The sequence below is a fragment of the Adiantum capillus-veneris genome, chromosome 1, assembly GCF_014529385.1.
Source record: "Adiantum capillus-veneris isolate H3 chromosome 1, ASM1452938v2, whole genome shotgun sequence".
Taxonomy (NCBI): Eukaryota; Viridiplantae; Streptophyta; class Polypodiopsida; order Polypodiales; family Pteridaceae; genus Adiantum; species Adiantum capillus-veneris.
The window spans coordinates 9,880,191-9,898,685 of NC_140931.1; the positions used below are offsets into that span (position 1 = coordinate 9,880,191).

Genomic DNA, 18,495 nt, shown 5'->3' on the forward strand with positions numbered 1-18,495 from the left:
CTCATTTTAGGCGCCCCCTCTCTGGCCAAGAGTAGCAGAATGCTCACGGAGTGCCACATGGCACACTTTGCGACTTTGGGCATTCCCAGCTAAAAATATCTCAACTGGTGCATCAGTTGACTTTGCAGCAGAGCAATAAAATGTTCCTCTTGTCATCCCAGAGCTAATGACGCGAACACATTTTAAGGTCCAAAATAGCAGTTCCCTAAATTTTAGGAGATGCTGCCATTGTATCTTTCTAGGTCATCTGACCCTCTTTGTACACTGCAGCCACACCAAGAACTGAAATGTAGCCTATGTAGCAAAGGATTCCACTTTGGCTAGTCAATGACCCCACTTTGGCTAACCATAGTCCTTGTCCAACCTTAGTGCTCTCTTGCCCTCAAGCTTGGACACCCTCTAAACAGTTTCACACTAGCTATGCAACGCAGGGCAGTTAGATTTCTAGAGCGGTGTTTCCAAAAAGTGAAAATAAATAAATAATAAGAAAGAAATCAACAAAAAGGATAGATAGTAGTCATATGCCAGTGACAGAAGGACGTCAGGTGGGTGATGAGATCTATGGGGATGGGTGGAGCTCTAGTACTAGGGATATGTGCATGTCTATATGCTAAGGGCATAGTCATAGGGAACGCCCTTTTCCGGGCTTCCCGTCCCCACTTTTCCGTCCCCTTTTGCCGTCCCGCCCTCTTTTTTACACTAAAAATCCATTTGAGCCCCGTCCCCCGTCCCCCGTCCTGGAATGCGTCCCTTGTGAGTATTGCTGGGGATAGTACAACCATGCAAATGCATCAATCTAGTTAGCTCCATCTTGTGCTAATGGGGGGTGGTGTAAAATGTAGTACAACATTTGAGTATCCTCTGGATATCCAAAAAAGGATAGAAGTGCTGAGAGAGAGAGAGAGAGAGAGAGAGAGAGAGAGAGAGAGAGAGAGAGAGAGACTCATACACTTAATCAATTCCAAGGGAGAGGGGAAATTGCACAATGCATGTAATGTTCTGCTAGGCTATATCAATCCTGAAAGAAGATATTCAAGCCTCAGGATCATGAAAGCAGAAATTATGGTTCTGACCTTTGTTTTTTGGCATGTTTTCTTGATTTATTTGTTTTCTGTTTTCTGAAATAGGCACGCTTAGACAAGGCAATTCAGAACTTGAATCTAGATGCAATCCATCAGCAAACACAAGTTGTAGTGCACTGGTATGTTCAAGATTTTTCTCTACACAAGTCTTCAAGAATCTCAGGTGCTTTTGTTGCCTTCATAATCCAACAGTGTGCTTTTTTGCAATGATGTTGAGGTTGTTTAGATTATATGTTTGTGCTGTATTTTTTTCGAAACACAACTTAAAAGTGACTGGAAAACTCAATCTGGTGCAGATTCATGGCAAGAGGTTTTGCTTCTTGCATTAACCTATGTGTGTTAGATTGAAGCTCCTACATCTTCACGTATGAAAGAGTGTCGAGGTTAATTTTGGAGGTTTTTTTGCTGTTGTGTAACTTGAGGCCCTTGCTCTTTATATTGAATTTTCTAGTTTCTTGACTTGTTGACCTTTTCTCACATGATTTTATGTGTATTCTAATTCGCATGGCCTTATCGATTTATTGCCATTACTCCGTTATGGTATGATTATAGTTCCAACTTTTTATGTATTTGTGGGTGGCATATGGCATTTTTTTATAGATTACAAGGTCCTGGTATCTCTTGGAAAGACTGCTAGAGCTCTTCGATTTCTCTTATGCCAATGGATGGGTTTCCTTAACCAGAACTGTTTTCATTATATTCTCTTTGATCATGCGCCTATTTCTTGAGCATTTGGTTTGCTATTCCTTTGGTGCTGTGGCAAGTCTTTGCATCGCTAAATCAATTCTATTTCATCCATCTTTATGCACGGAGTGTAGTCACAAGGGAACAGGAAGAACAAGCTCGAATCAAAGGAAGGGAAATTGGAATGCCACATTATTGGAATATGTTTGTAAACTTTCTTCATACGTCTTCAAATTGTTTGGAAAGAACCACAATGAAAAAGGTACTTCAAGTTGTCGCATAAGTGGGCATGATAATGCATATGTTTGTCGTATGTGAACCAAGTTCACAAATATCTGATGGACATGTTTTGAAGTCATTTTGTAACTGGCCAGATGTAAAAGAAACGTATAACATGCTCTATGTGCTCTTAGTGAATGTGGGTGCCTCAGTGCATCGTGCACGAAGTCTCTCCCTCAGTGAACCATACACGCAGTAAACAGAGCACAACTAGCACGACAATGGAGAACAATAATGACACACTAGAATAAGACCCAAAACTCAGCTGAGCTCCACTACTCCCAATGTATCAACTACAATAACCTGGCTAGCAGCACTCTCAGCTCCAGACTGAGGACGAACCTGGTACAATGAGTCAGTCACACCTGCACACTCCATGCATGGATTGAGCCTCTACACCCCCATGACAAAGATAAATCGATAGACTCCTATGGGCATAGACTGATGACTCGCATAAAGTATAAGCCCTTAGAGACAAACGCTTTGAAAGTTTATACAGAAGCAGAATATATAAGGAAGGGATAAGCTGAGTACACTACTGTGGTGGAGAACCCTCCAGGCGGGAGGTGGTTTGGCTATCACACAACTGTCTCCCCGCCAAGTGCTTGCTGTAAAGTGCTGTCTAGGACCAGGAGTAGCCCACCTATAAAGTGCCGTCCAAGACTAGGCTAGCCCCACGTGGTCCTCCAACTGTAACATGGAACACTATAGCCGGGATACAGGTTTCTTGCCACAAGACCACTCACCCTCCTGGTGAAAAAGCGTAAGCTGTTTTGTAATGCATCAAGCTCTTTGACGTTTTTACCCGCAAGAAGCATGTCATCTACATACAAGGTAAGCAATAGGAGGCTTCCATCACTTGCCTTTTTTGTATATAAACAGTGATCTGCATTACTTCTTTTGTACCCTTGAGATCTCATAAAAGTATCAAACTTGTGATACCATGCACACGGAGATTGTTTCAATCCATACAAGCTTTTATTGAGTCTACATACTTTCTTCTCCTTTCCCTTGACCACAAAACGTTCAAGTTGCATCATATATATGATCTCACGCAAAATACCATGTAAAAAAGCTGTTTTTACATTCATTTGCCTTAATTCTATATCTAGAGCAGCAACCAAGGCTAAAACGATCCGCAACGTAGTAAGCTTTAGTACAGGAGAGAAAATCTCATCAAAATCAACACCATGCTTCTGCTTATACCCTTTTGCAACTTTGTAGACCCATTTACATGGCAATGCTTTTGCCCCTTTTGGCAAATCTACCAAGTCCCATGTATGGTTTTCTCTAGGGAATCCATCTCAGATAGCATTGCTTTGTACCATTTCTTACTGTCCGTTCTACCAATAGCCTCTTTATAACAAGACGGCTCCCCACAGTCAGTAAGCATCACATAGTCCATGGAAGGGACATATCTATCAGGAGGCCTAGTCTCCCGAGTAGATCTACGCACCCAATGATCCATGGCAGGTGGATTTTTCAGCCTGCGCATCCTCAAAATCAGCGGGCTGTTCGGTACCTTGGGTTTTCGAGCTCGCTGCTGCGCACACACCCCCTGCGCCGCACGCACCTGCAACCCTCCCCTCGCCATCGCTCGCACCTCCCCCCTCCTCCCTCGCGCTGCCCGCTGCCTGCTCCACACGTAGTTTCTCCCAGTGCGCAGCTTGCCCGCCTCAGCCCCGCGCTCAATTACCCCAACCTCGTGCCCGTCCGCCTCTGCCTCGCACTCCCTCTATCGTCCCTCCCCCTCGGTTTCTGGGTGATTCCTCTCCCGACTTGGAGGAGGCCAGCTTTCGAGTCCACGTCCTCTTCTTGCAGCTAGAGGCAGTGAGGCCCCGGACACAGCGGTGGGTTTCTCCTTTCCGTTGTGTGGGAGAGATATCACAGAGTGGACCGAGCACACAGCCCTGGACTGGTTCCAGACCCAGGCTATTGTGTTCTCACACCACACAGGGGACTTAGCAATGACAGATCTGGTACAAACAATTTGGTCTCTTGCCAAGTTTAGCGTGACACCTCCAGATACAGTGGGTTGCAGGCACATTGTGGTGCATTTGTTTGCTAACACTCAGTGCCCTCCGTGTTATGTTTTTGTGCATGAGGATTCTTGGACAGAGGATGTAACCCTTTCTGGTTGCACGCTCGGCTTGGGCTTGGGTGGGACAGTCACTTCTTGCGCGCTTGTCTAGAGGTCGTTCGGATGCGGATTACTTCCCATCCAAACCGGCCTCAAATATAACTAGGTTGGCTGCTGTGGCAACATCTGTTTTCTCTCACCGACTCCATGAGGATCATCTCATGGAATGTGCAGGGATTAGGAGGGCTCGAGATTCAGCGTCAGAGAGGTCGGCTGTGTTAGGAGGTGCAGAGATGCCTTGTGGGTGGTGAGATTGACATTCTTATGCTACAGGAGCATCATCTTTGTGAGAGACGCATTCGGCGATGTGGTCAGATTTTGCGTGGTCGCTATGAGACTTTTTGGTCAGCTGCTTTTGGACTTGGAGGCATCCAGGGTGGGGTATGTATGACCATTGCGGACTCTTTGCAGCAGGCCATTGTGGGCAAGGGGATTATTGTGCCAGGCAGGGCTCAGTGGATTACTATACAGGTTCAGGGCTGCCTGATGGGCTTCCTGAACATCTACACGCCCAATGTGGCGAGCGCACGTGCAGAGTTTTGGGCTCACATTGCAGAGTCTCTGCCGCAGGTAGAGCATTGGTGCATTGGGGGAGACTTCAACATGTTGGAGGACCCAGATGACAGGGTTGGAGGTAGCCATGCTACTGTGCATGGAGATGAGTTGGTAGCTTGGGAGAGGTTATGTATGACTCCGCGGGTTTCAGATGTGTGGCAGCATTCTAGCTTTGTGAGGCCGCCTGACAACCTAGCCTTCTCTCGTTCGGACCGTCGAGTGGGAGGAGTGAATCTATCTCGGATAGATCGCTTCTACAGTAGTGATCACTTTTGTGACTTGGGTGGGACTGTTGGCATTTTGGCTGGGACCTCCTTTTTTGACCATGCACCAATGATGCTTACAGTGACTGATAGGCAGAGGAGGGGGAGCACGATTCTACGCATCCCAGAGAGGGTCTTGCTGGACTCTGCACTCAGAGAGCGAGTGGAGGCTCTTTGGACAGAGAGCTTAGACTTACAGGATTCTCCTGCTGACAGAGTGGCCTCAGGACTTGCTCAACTGTCGGCTCTTTCTTCAGGAGTCTTCTGCTCGCCTGGCTGTAGTTAGAGAGGAGCAGCAACGCCTTCAACGGGGCGTTGCTTCCTTGCAGAGGATGCAGGAGCAACATCCAAACAGTCCTTGGTTGGAGGAGCAGTTACAGCAGGCTCTCCAGGAGCTCGTCAGCACAGAGGAGAGGCGCCATGAGTTTGCTTTCCATCGACAGGCATCTCAGTGGACCTAGATGGGTGATAGAGTGATAGATGCTTTCTTTGAGGCAGTGGGACCTCGGCATACGCATGCCAAGGTCAGTTAGTTGAGGAGGCCCAATGAGTCAGTTGCTTCAGAGCCAGAGGACATGCGTGCAGTTGCTACTGACTTCTACCGTGATTTACTGTGTGCAGAGCCCTAGTCAGAGCGTCAAGATGCATGCAGAGAGCAGGTGTGGGCACAGATGCCTTGTCTTGTGACTGAGGAGATGCGTCACAGGCTTGAGCCGCCTCTACAGCTAGAGGAGCTGCACACGGCTCTTAGTGCACTCCCCCGTGGTAGCTGTCCAGGTGAGGATGGCTTGACTCCCAACTTTTTCTTGGGGTACTCGGACTTGCTTGGCTCAAATCTTTGAGTGCTTTTCAATACATCCTGCACATAGGTGAGATGCCCGACAGCATGAGTGAGGGCCTGATTTACCTCATTCCCAAGGAGGGTGGCTCCTTGGATGAGATTCGACAGTGGCGCCCCATCACCATCCTCAACTCAGCCTACAAAATTCTTGTCAAGGCTCTGAGTTTGAGGATTCAGCCACTTCTAGAGAGCCTTATACATGGAACTTAGATAGGTTTTGTCAAGGAGCGTAGTATCCTTGACAACATCTTTACTTTTTGGGAGGCTTCTGCCCTTGCGCGGCTCCGTGGTGAGGACTTGGTGATTCTTCTTCTCGATTTTGAGAAGGCCTACGACAGAGTTGACTGGGATTTTTTGGAGGGCACTCTACGCGGGATGGGCTTCTCAGATGCTTGGATCAGAGGGGTGTCAACTTTGTACAGACGGGCACACAATCAGGTGCTTTTAGCAGGAGTTAGAGGTGATCGTTTCATGCTCTCACGTTCGGTCAGACAGGGCCGCCCTGTTGCCTCCTTTCTCTTTGTGTTCGATGCTGAGGCGATGAGCAGGTTTTTTGGTTTCACGACAGCAGGTTGGTTTACGTGGCTTAAGGCTCCCTATTCGGGGTGATGAGCTACTGGACGCTGAGTTTGCAGATGACTCAGCCTTGTACTCGGAGGGCCAGGAGGCCAACCTTCACAGGTGTGAGCAGGCTCTTAAGACTTTCTGTTGTGCATCTGGCGCACTGATCAACTAGAGAAAGACAGTGGCTTTCTCGGTTGGTAGTGCTCCTCCACCTGATTGGATGCCAGATGAGGGTTTCAAGGGGATTCCCCCAGGGACTGCAGTTCGGTACTTGGGGTGTCAGGTTGGTTTGGACTTGTCTCCCGAGCAGTAGATTTCTTCCCTCCTCCTGTCTATCAGGAGGAAGTTGTTACATTGGAGCTCCGCACGACTTTCTTTGGTAGGCAAAGTTGTAGTGGCCAACCAGGTGTTGTTGGCTACTATGTGGTACATCACTTCTTATTGGATCTTCTCGAGTTCTTGTATTAGCCAGGTAGAAAGGCTGATCAGGAACTTCCTTTGGTCAGGGCGTGACACTCAGATAGCCCGGGCCAGAGTGGCATGGTAGGTCATCGCTCTTCCTTGTTCTCAGGGAGGGTTGGGGATCATAGACCGAGCACAGCAGAGCAGAGGCCTTCTTGGGAAGTTCATCGTCAGAGGACTTCTTCCAGGTGAGGAGCCCTGGAAGGAGTTCTTGCTTCAGCGGCTTAGTGCTAAGGTGCCTCAGGCTGGAGGCCCATGGTGACCCTCGACTCGATGGATTTTCACAGAGATGCGCAAAGTTGGCTTGAGCAGGAGACTGGAGGACCGCTTCGCTGTGAGTCTGCTCCGATCCTGAGAGCAATTGCGGCGAGGCCTGGAGCAGCGTCAGTCTACTTGCATGGAGGACCCCATGGTTAGCACTCAGAGAGGCCACTTGGTTGGTAGTCGGCCTCATATTTCTTGGGGTTCCATGGCAGAGGGTCCAACACGCTCTCTAGGTGACTGGTTATAGTTCTCAGGCTTGTCAGAGGAGCTTTAGGGCATTCAGCTACAGGGCATGAGAGGGGTGTGGAGCCATGTGTGAGGACATCAGAGGCAGTACCAGTTGAGTGGCTCACACCTCTTGAGTCAGCAGCGGCTAGATGGATGGAGACCTTCACACGACTGGAGGTTCTCATCTCAGTTCGGGCTTTTGCTCAGAGACTATACCCTCCCTGTTTTTCGAGCTACAGGGTGAGGGACGCTTACATCGAGTTGCAGTAGAGGCCCCGTAGGTGGCAGACTGCTGTTTTCAGAGGACTAGTGTGGTGGGTATCTGTGGGAGGACTTGTGTCATAGATCCCGTCCCAGCAGCTCTTGAGACTGGCCACTGGAGACTGTGGGCTTGGGAGAGCTGTCCACTGGCACGAGTACAGTGGGATACTAGAGAGTGGCTGTGGAGGGACCCTTTCTCCTCTACAGACCATCCAGGTGTCCCTTTCTTTCAATACACTGTTCGATTGGGACGTCACATACTGGCAGCGCAGAGAGAGGCTCGTCTTGCTGCAGCACCTCATTGGCAGGAGGAGGGTCTCACAGCTGAGTTCTTGGCAGCTTTTTGGGAGAGGTTGTGGGTCTCCAGACAGCCGAGACAAGTCACTTTGTTCCAGTGGCTGGTTGCACACAGAGCTACAGCAGTTGGAAGCTGGCTTGTACATAGTGGTCTCTCAGCCGCATGTGCAGCTTGTGACCATCTTGTGGAGATTCAGTGTCACTATCTTTGGGACTGTCCTTTGGCACAAGAGGTGTGGCTTCGTGTCCTTCGGTTGATGCCAACCCTTTCCACGGCTCGGCAGTACACTTGGGGGGCAGCTTCTTGGTCCACTCTCACGGGCCCGGCACTTCAGTTTGAGCTATCTTCCACCAGCAGGATGGTAGTGATGCAAGGGGGTTGACCTACACACCAGCCTGCTACAGAGCTTACTCCACAGGAGTGGTGCAGTGAGAGAGAGGAGTGTTGGGAGCTCATCAGTGGCCTGACACTCTGGTTCATTTGACGAGCCCGTTGCTTCCGCATCTTCGAGGTTCGCCTTGTACCACCAACAGAGAGTTTTCGGGATCTTTGGCTAGAGCTGATCCATATTCTCAGAGGACAGTTCGAGAGACTTCAGGGCAGTTTCGACTGCATGTGGGAGCGTAGACAGGCTTTCCTTCGACTTTGGCGTCCTTGGCCTTTTTTTCACCATGGTCCAGGGTGTGCTTAGATGGCACTACCGTTCACATGTGTGGCTTTTTTCTCCTCTCATCTCTTGATTTAGCCTCATTGTACATATGTTGTTTTTTCATTGGGAGAGTCTCCTCATCATGCTTGTTGTAGCCCTCTTTTGTAGAGGAGGTTGTAGCCCTATGGGCAGTTTCATTAACTAATAGAAGGATCTTTTTCTCGGGGAAAAAAAAAATTCAGCAGGCTGTTCTACCGGTTGCATTGCATTGAATGACTGATTTTGTGCATCCTCCTGCTCCTCAACTTGTGGTGCATCAATGGCAACTTCATTGGGCTGATTTTCAACACCTTCTTGCTGATTTTCAGCACCATTTTCAGGTTCAAAACGCTGCTGTACATTGGGCATTCTTGGCTGTCCATAAGGTACATCTTCCAAAAAAACAACCCTCTTGACTTCCTCGGTCCTAATGGGCTCTTTATGCATGCATTTCTCATTGAAGATGACATCATTGCTGCTAACCTTTCTCATTGCAGGATCCCATAACCTATACCCCATTTCACCATCCTCACCGTATCCTAGGAAAATACATTTACAAGACTTGGGGTCAAGCTTGGTGCGTAATTCACTCCGGATGTGAACATAAGCCTCGCAACCAAACACTCTCAAATGTGCATATGAGGGTGGCTTGCCGGACCACACCTCCTCAGGCACTCTCCCACCCAAAGTCTTACTTGGTGACGTGTTAATCAAGTGAACGGCTGTACTAACAGCCTCTGCCCAAAAACTGTGGGGTAACGCAGCATGTGACAGCATACAACGGACTTTCTCTTGAATAGTCCTATTCAATCTTTCTGCAACTCCATTCTGGGAAGGGTTAGAAGGAGCCGTGAGCTCTCTTTTAATGGCCTTAACGTCACAAAAGTCCTTGAAGGCTTTTGACACATATTCTCCCCCATTATCCGAGCGCAAAGACCTGAGTTTCTTGCCAGTTTGGTTCTCAACATATTCAAGAAACTTCTTAAATGTATCCAATACATCATTCTTTAAGCAAATTGGATATATACACACCTTGCGGGTCGCATCATCAATGAATATTTCTTTCCCCCTAACGATAACTGTGGCATCTCACATACATCAGAATGTACTAAGTCTAACTGTAAAGACTTGGAAGAAAGAACCCTTTTATGCGGTGTTTGAGCGTGCCTGCCAAAAATACAATGTTCACAATGTGAAAAATCAGCAAACTTCAAACACAGCAAATAACCACAACGAGAAAGAGTTTCCATTCCCTTTTTACTCATGTGTCCCAACCGGCCATGCCACAAAGAAACACTCGGCTGCTCGGTTACGGCGACAACATGGTCACAAGCACTAGAAACATACAAAGGATACAAAGTGTCACTCTTGGAACCTTTAGCAACAATCCTGGCACCCTTGCATATTTTCCATTTGCTATCACCAAAGGTGGTGTGACAGCCAACATCATCCAATGCACCAGTGCTAATGAGACTCTTTTTTAACTGTGGCACATGTCGCACATTTTGCAACACAAAAGTCATACCATCTGCAAAAGGCCAATGCACACTACCAATGCCTGCTATATCGCATGCAAAGTCATCACCCAAATGCACTTTACCACGATTGCCACCCCTGTAATTAGAGAAATATTCTCTGTGTGAAGTTACATGAAAAGAAGCATCTGAGTCAAGTATCCATAGGTGCATATGCTCATCAGAGCCCAAGACAAGAGTTTTTGCATCCAAGGAAGATGCATTAAGCACATTATTGCTATTCTCACTGTCATAATTAGAGGCAACATTTGCCTCTTCAATCACAACTGAGCTCTTCTTGGCTTTCCCAGTGTCTTTTGCATCAGCATCTGCCTCTTTGTTCTTCAATTTCTTCCACGCATAACATTCCCGTTTATAGTGGCCCTTTTTGCCAAATGATGGCACTCCACATCCTTTTTATTACGGGACTTGCTATGCCCTTTGCCTTTTCCATCATTCTTCTCCCTTTGTTGGGATCTACCCCTCATATGTAATGCATTAGAAGTAGTCACCAAAGCATTGTTCTTCCTGTTCATCTCTTCCATAAGAAGAGAACTCTCTACATCCGTGTAAGACAACGTAGTGTTGGTATTGCTCAAAGCTGTCCGGAAAGTATCCCAGCTTTCAGGCAATGTGCATAGCAGAAAAGTAGCTTTGAACACCTCATCAATCTCAAATTTCAAGTTCGTCAGCTGGCTGAAAATTGAGTTGAACTCATTGAGATGTACCGACATTTGCGTACCCTCCTTCATGTGGAGATCCATAAGCTTCTTAAGCTAGTAAACTCTACTAGCTGCGCTCTGCTGTGCATAGAGATCCTCTAATCTCTTCCACATGTCCCATGCAGTGTCCTCATTCTCTACATTGAAAAGCAAACTGTTAGACATAGAACGCATAATGGTGGAGCGAGCCAACTCGTCCACCTCTTTCCATTCCTCACCTGCCTTGTTTGCAGGCTTCTGACCCTCTGTCTTGATGGGCTTCGCCCGTTTCTTTTGCAACATCACATTGTAGCATTGCTTCTTCCGAATGGCATAGTATCACAAAGTGATGACGTGGCGGACAGCAGAAACCCTAAAATTCTTGCAAACCCTAATTTTTGCCAAAAACCCTAAATTCCGGAAATCGCGGAGGCGGATTATTAAAAATTAAAAAAAAAAAAGGAAAATGATGAGCGACGCGAATTTTGCTTTTGCTTTTTTTTTTATAAAAAAAAGAGAAAAGACTCTCTAAGAGAGAGAGAGAACTGATGCTTTTGATTTTAAAAGCTTTTGGGGCTCTGCTTTTGGGCATCCCTTGTAACCTTTAAATTAGTGGTGAGGGCCTCACTTCTCAGAGCATTTGGACGCAGAGTCTGAGAGTGAAACCCTACCGCTCTCTTGTACTTTGATGATTGATTAATATAAAAAGAAATACCGAAAGGGGCGCCAGTCTTTGGGGCCAATATCTCTAGGCACGGAACTCCGCCGGGCCAGTGCAAATCTATTGTGATCTGTGAATTGTTTTGAAGTGGTTATTTGGTGCTGTCGCGGTTGATTCTTGACTTGGAGTGACCAAGTCTGTTACAGTGGTATCAGAGCACGGCCGATTTCTCTTCTACGGGAAATCCGATCTCCGAATTTTTTTTCCGTGGCACCTATGGCTTCAGGCAATGATCAGTCGACTCCCTCTGCATCTGGAGATGCGGGCTGGGATCACAACGAAGATTCAGGCAGAGAGTATGGCCCGCCTTGGCCTACTTAGGCGGAGCGGCGAGAGAGAGAGCGTCGCCAGTTGATCAGCGATGCAACAATGATGATGCTCAATTTTGCCAAGGACCCGAAGATGGCAAAATATATGAACCAGACCTCTTTGGAGGAGGTACAGATGGAGTGGCAGAGAACCACAACACCACTCCCGAAACCCGCTCTCAAGAAACCTTCTGCCTCCAAGAAATATACGGAGAAGGAACTGGAGAACGTGGTTGATGCACGGATTGCTCAGCTTTTTGACACGCAAAAGAAAGCCAAAAAGCACGGCAAAAAGCAGAACAAAGGCACTGACTTCCCGGGATATTTAGGTCGTCGGTCGACATTTGACAAGGCAAAGAAATTGAAGAAGCGCGTCAAGTTTGAAGACCTACCCAGTTCTTCTTCTTCTTCTTCTGACAATTCTTCTAGCTCCTCGGATTCGAGCGAAGAAGACAAAAAAGGTAAAAAGCGAAGCAAGAAGCAACGCTTTGGAAAGGGCAAGAGAAAGGCAAAGAAGGCTAAATCTCGCCCAGAGACTCACAGTTCTACTGAGGACTCGTCTACAGACAGCTCAGGTTCCGATGACGGAAAGTTTTATGCGAACAAGAAGAATTTTTACAAAGCCAACCAGTATGACTTTCTCGAAGATAAAAGCAAGAAAGTCCGAGAGTTTAAGGAAGGTGGCCACTCGATCAAGTTTGATACTTTTCAGGATACTCAGATCCTTCGAAGGCTTTGTCTTTTATACAGCAGTTTGACATCACTTTCGCGGGAGGACGCTATTCAGAGCACTCCAAGATTCGGAGAGCTACCTCTTACTTTAAGGGGAATGCTCGTACTTGGTGGTCCACGCTTCTATTAAGCAAGACTGTGCCAGTTACATGGCTGAAATTCAAGAGGCTTTTTATTTCTTCTTGGTTGACTCAAGAGTTTGAGCGAGATATACGAGCTGCTTGGAACCATCTCCGGATGACCAAGAGCGATACAGTGAATTCTTATTGTGAAAGATTCTGGAGCTCTTTTCTACCCACCTCTTCATTCAAGAAGATCTCGTTCAGAGAACAGATTGAGCGGTTTACCTTGGGTCTACCTACAGAGATCCGAGATCACTGCTTGGAACAGAAGTCAGCTTCTATTCAGGAGTTGATGAGTCATGCGAAGCGGGGCTTTGCCATTCACTCTGGCAGTCTGACCTACCCCACAGATGAGGCCATGACACAACGAGCCGAACAGACTTCTGGGAATGAAAGTAGAATGAAAAAGAGCAACCCAGAGAAAAAAAAGGATGCACGACCTAAGCTTACTCCTGAGGAGAGAGCTCGCTTCATCAGAGAGGGGAAGTGCTTTGGATGCGGGGAACATGGACATATTTCCGCAAAGTGCCCTGATAAGGCACAAAAAGAACAAAATGATAAAGACGACGACAGGTCTGAGAGTTCGAGAGCAGCTGAGGAATGTGTCAGAAAAGGCAGATAGAAAAGCAGAACTGGTACCACATGGCGTGGGACTTGCACCGAATCTAATGAATGAAAGTACAAACTTTGCCGCTTTCGGGGCAAAGTGAAGGATCAAGAAGCTCTGTTGAAGGAGCCAAGGCCAACTTCTTTTCACTTGGAATTGGCGGCTCGATTTGGAACTACGCCCGACAGACTGACGCCACAGGCGAAGGTAGTTCGACTGGCATCCGGATGGGATGTTGCCATTACACTGAGCATTGGCAAACTTCATTTGCAAAGACAGGGGTGTTCAGGGCACGCGAGTGACGTTCTACTCGGGATCCCTTGGTACCACAAGAACTATGCCGTGGTTGACTACCGGGCCGAGAAAGCGACTTTGATAAATGAAGGGCTTAGAGATTATACTTGATGAACTTCAGTTTTCTTACTCATTCTTTTGGGAGAACTGAACGATGGATAAAGGTTGAATATGTTTTGACCTGAAGAAAAGAACGCCAAGATTTTTATTTTTTTTTCTCAACGCTTATGCCGATTGCTTTTGAGAGAGCTTGAAGATCATACCAGTGATCTGATATCTGGAAGCACGCCACCGAATCGGCCACCTTATCGTGTGAGCCGAGTACAGAATGAAAAGATTATGAACTCAGTGAAAGACCTCTTGGAAAAGGGTCTTGTCCAGCCTAGTACTTCACCGTATTGCTCTCCAGTGTTGTTGGTTTTGAAGAAAGACGGATCTTGGAGAATGTGCATCGATTATAGCACTCTCAACGAAATCACCATCAAGAACAGATTTCCGATTCCTAGGATCGATGATATACTCGACAGGTTACAGGGATCCTCGTGCTTTAGCAGGATTGACTTGAAGAGTGGATATCATCAGATCAGGATAGCGCCAGGAGACAGCTTTTCGGACGACTTTTGGGTTATTTGAGTTTTTGGTGATGCCTTTTGGCTTAACCAATGCTCCTGCGACATTTAACCGGATGATGGACAGGATTTTTCGAGAGTACAGGCTATTTTTTTTTTTTTGGCACTTTCTTTGACGACATCATTGTTTTCTCCAAGAATGAGGCAGAACACAGAGATCATCTGCTTCAAGTCTTTCAGGCATTACGAGATCACACATTAGTGATTAATGCTAAGAAAAGTGAATTTTTCCTACCATGGATACACTTCTTCGGACACATTGTGTCAGCAGCAGGAGTGCAAATGGACCCGGCCAAGATAGAGACTATCCGTGATTGGCCCGATTTGAGGAATGTCCTTGAAGTTAAAAGCTTCTTGGGACTGTGTTCGTACTACAGGCGGTTCATACGAAAGTTTGCAGAGGTTGCTTCCCCTTTGCATACCTGTACACAGAAAGGAGTACCTTTTTCGTGGGAACCCACAGAGGTGACTGCCTTTCAGACATTGAAAGAGAAATTCACTACAGGACGAGATTTGACTTTGCCGGACTTGCAGAAGTCATTTGAAGTATTTTGTGATGCTTGTGGTCGTAGTCTGGGTGCGGTCTTGATGCAAGAAGGCCATGTCATAGCTTACGAGAGTCGTTTGTTCTCTAGGCCGGAGATGACAGCACAGATTTATGAGAAAGAGCTTTTGGCGGTTATCCATGCTCTTACTCAGTGGCGGCATTACCTACTCGGAGCGGATTTTACTGTCTTTACAGACCATCAGAGTTTGCGCTACTTCTTGTCACAGAAGCAGCTTTCGGAAAAGCAGATGCGGTGGGTGAATATCTTGTCACAGTTCCACTTCCAGATTGTCCATGTGCAGGGTCAGAAGAATGTGGTGGCAGATGCTTTGTCTCGGAAACCGTTGGTTCTGGCTATTTCCGCGATACATCATAGGAGCTTCGAGGATATGGTCGATCAGTGTGCCACAGATACAGATTTTGTAGATATTTTCACACGGATACGGGATGGGGAGACAGTAGCTGGATACTCCCTTCGGGAAGGCTACTTGATGAAAAAGACTATGTTGTGCGTTACACAGCCGTTGAGGGAAAAGGTTATGACTGATTGCCACTGTCCACCTTTTACGGGTCACCGCGGCATTGCTACCACCATCAAAGGGGTAGAGAGAGATTTCTTTTGGCGGAAACTCAGGAGGATGTGGAAGAGTTCGTGCGCAGTTGCTTGGTATGCCAGGAGTTCAAGTTTGACAGGCATAAGGCACAGGGATTGTTAGAGCCTTTACCCATACCCACCCACCCCTCGGAAAATATTGAAATGGATTTCATTTTTTTGATCTCTCTAGAATACAGAATGATCACGATGATTTTCCGATTACATGGCACGTCTGAGACGATTGTCTCTGACAGAGACCCCAGATTTATGAGTTTGTTTTGGAAGGCAATTTGGGAGAACATTGGCACGCGGTTGCAGTTCTCGTCATCGTTTCACTTGCAGACTGACGGGCAATCTGAGATTGCTAATTCAGTGATTTTAGATTTATTGAAGTCTTGTATCTCGCATCAGAAGACTCAATGGGAAAAGAACTTACCTTTGGTGGAATTTGCCTACAATAACACGATACACTCTTCGACGGGGAAGACGCCATGAGAGATTGTTGAAACTGCTGCGAAGGTTCCATCCTTCCTGAGCACGAAAGATTAGAAATTTGAAGCGGATGAATATTCGCGAGGTTTGGATACGGCTTTTGCCAAGGTTCGCGAGACTTTGCAGGAGTCTCAAGAACGACAGAAAAAGGCGGCGGATCGCCATCGTCGCGACTGGAAACTGAAGGAGGATGATTGGGTGCTCTTACTTTTGAGAAGGCATGCCTAAGAAAGAAACAGGGAAAGGAGAGGCTTTTTCCAAAGCTTAGTATGTGATACTACGGACCTTTCCATATTACTGACAAGATAAATGATGTCTCCTTCCGATTGGAACTGCCAGATACTTGGAGGATTCACAATGCATTGCATGTGAGTCTCTTGAACCCTGTTAAGGGTGATGTGCCTGATGATGGGGAGCCTGATGAGCAACCCAAAGTGGAAGACAACGAGGAGATCCTTGTTCCTGAACAGATTTTGGCACATAATGATACGAAGAAAGGTAAAGTCCGAAGGCGGTTCTTGGTTTAGTTCAAGAACTTTCCTGCATTTGATGCGAAGTGGATGGAGGAGGAGGACCTAGCAGATACTTCTCGGATTGTAAAACTTTACCTCGATGTTTTGGTTTAGCATAGTCTACTCCAAACGGAACCCAGAAACTCAGCTTGGCCGAAGATCTGGTGCAGTGGGATGCACAAGAGGGGAGTCACTCCACTCCTTTGTCAACAGATGCCTCGATTTTGATACTAAAGTCACTAATGTCTCTTTGAGCTTCAGGGATACTGAGAGCTGACAGTATTTTGCTGGATGACTTTATGAAATGGAATTCCTGATTATGATACTGATTTGTTCTTGACTTCTTGTGAGTGCAGGAATTGATAGCCGAAATGACTGCAGCATTTTGGTCTGATTGATCTCGAATAGACATGGTTGCAATAGGGGTTAGCCAATCGGACATCGATGAGGTCCCGATTGGACCTAGATGTGATTGCTAGCTACATTGCCGATAAATCATGGTCTAAGATCCGAATGAATGTTGAATGTCATGTGATATCCTGTGATGTCTGGTGATGTCCTGTGATGTGGTGTGATGTGACTGTCGATTTTGTACAAGTGCTAGATGTGCGTTCCTAGTACGTAGGTACTAACAGTCAGTGTCTGCTAAGACGGTTTATGGCTTTTGTCGGTTTTGCAGGCGTAATCGCGGTCGATTACAATGCTTTCAAGAGGGGGGTATATCACAAAGTGATGACGTGGCAGACAGCAGAAACCCTAAAATTCCTGCAAACCCTAATTTTTGCCAAAAACCCTAAATTCCGGAAATCGCAAAGGCGGATTATTAAAAAAAAAAATTTAAAAAAATTGGAAAATGATGAGCGACGCGAATTTTGCTTTTGCCTTTTAAAAAAAAAAAAAAGAGAAAAGACTCTCTAAGAGAGCGAGAGAACTGATGCTTTTGATTTTAAAAGCTTTTGGGGCTCTGCTTTTGGGCATCCCTTGTAACCTTTAAATTAGTGGTGAGGGCCTCACTTCTCAGAGCATCTGGACACAGAGTCTGAGAGTGAAACCCTACCGCTCTCTTGTACTTTGATGATTGATTAATATAAAAAGAAATACCGAAAGGGGCGCCAGTCTTTGGGGCCAATATCTCTAGGCATGGAACTCCGCCGGGCCAGTGCAAATCTATTGGGATCTGTGAATTGTTTTGAAGTTGTTATTTGGTGCTGTCGCGGTTGATTCTTGACTTGGAGTGACCAAGTCTGTTACACATAGTTATGCGCACCCTCAAGCTTCTTGATGTGCAGCAAATTGCCACTTTCACTGCTGGAAGCCATTGCAACAAAGACAAATGCAAACGCACTTGTTTCTCAAGGCTAAACATGCCGAGATGAGTGCAAAATCAGCTAATAAACCCTGCTGTCCTGAAAATTCAGAACTTCAAAACTCCTCAGAATTCGCCCAAATTGGCGTACATTCACTGCAAAAACCTTGCATAATGTGTCCACAAGGTGAAATACATCAAATCAGCCCCGAACTTCGCTGAAATTAACCAAAATTCAGACTTGTAATTCACTGTTTTGCTGAATTTCAGACCTGTCCACCTAAAACACCTGCGAATCTGACCTGTAAGCAACCTGTTTCACCCGTAAAGCTAATGTTTTGACTTTGGGAGGTCAAAACACCTTAAATTCAGCAAAACCCCTTTGTTGTGCACTGAACCTGAAATCCTAATTGTCAACTTTGACGAATGGGCACTGTTCTTCGCGACAAGATGAGTCCTCCACGACAGAACTTGAGCGCAAACGATGGGGAAGCTGAAATGCAACAGAGAAAAGAGTTTTCAGCTCTCGTGTCGCGAGAGAAGGTTGTTGCCCGTGCTCTGATACCAGTTGTTGGAGAAGGAGGAGGTGCTCAAGGTGTTGCAAGAGGGGGCGATGGAAGCAGGAGAGAGAGAGAGGAGGAAGGAGCGCAGGAAGAAGAGCACAGAGAGAGAGAGATCGTTAGTTTAGCCCACGATTGTGTATTGGGCTTATTTTTTGTTTTCATTAAAAGAATAAGTGAGTAAGTGACCTAGAGGGTGTTCACACCCGTCTGGCTGGCCATAAGACACTTAGCCTTTATTTCTTA

At 46.6% G+C, this 18,495-nt stretch overlaps 1 protein-coding gene and 1 pseudogene across 2 annotated transcripts in view; one reads left to right on the forward strand and one right to left on the reverse strand.

Annotated features, from left to right (window-relative positions):
• Positions 1 to 18,495, forward strand: part of LOC147464293 (uncharacterized) — a 122,000-nt gene that overhangs the window by 27,246 nt on the left and 76,259 nt on the right. For both annotated transcript variants that reach the window (XM_086513871.1, XM_086513868.1), the window contains exon 2: positions 1,128 to 1,201. In XM_086513871.1, coding sequence (XP_086369997.1) covers positions 1,128 to 1,201 — 74 coding nt within the window. The remainder of the gene's footprint in view (positions 1 to 1,127; positions 1,202 to 18,495) is intronic.
• Positions 2,307 to 17,702, reverse strand: LOC147464294 (uncharacterized; annotated as a pseudogene).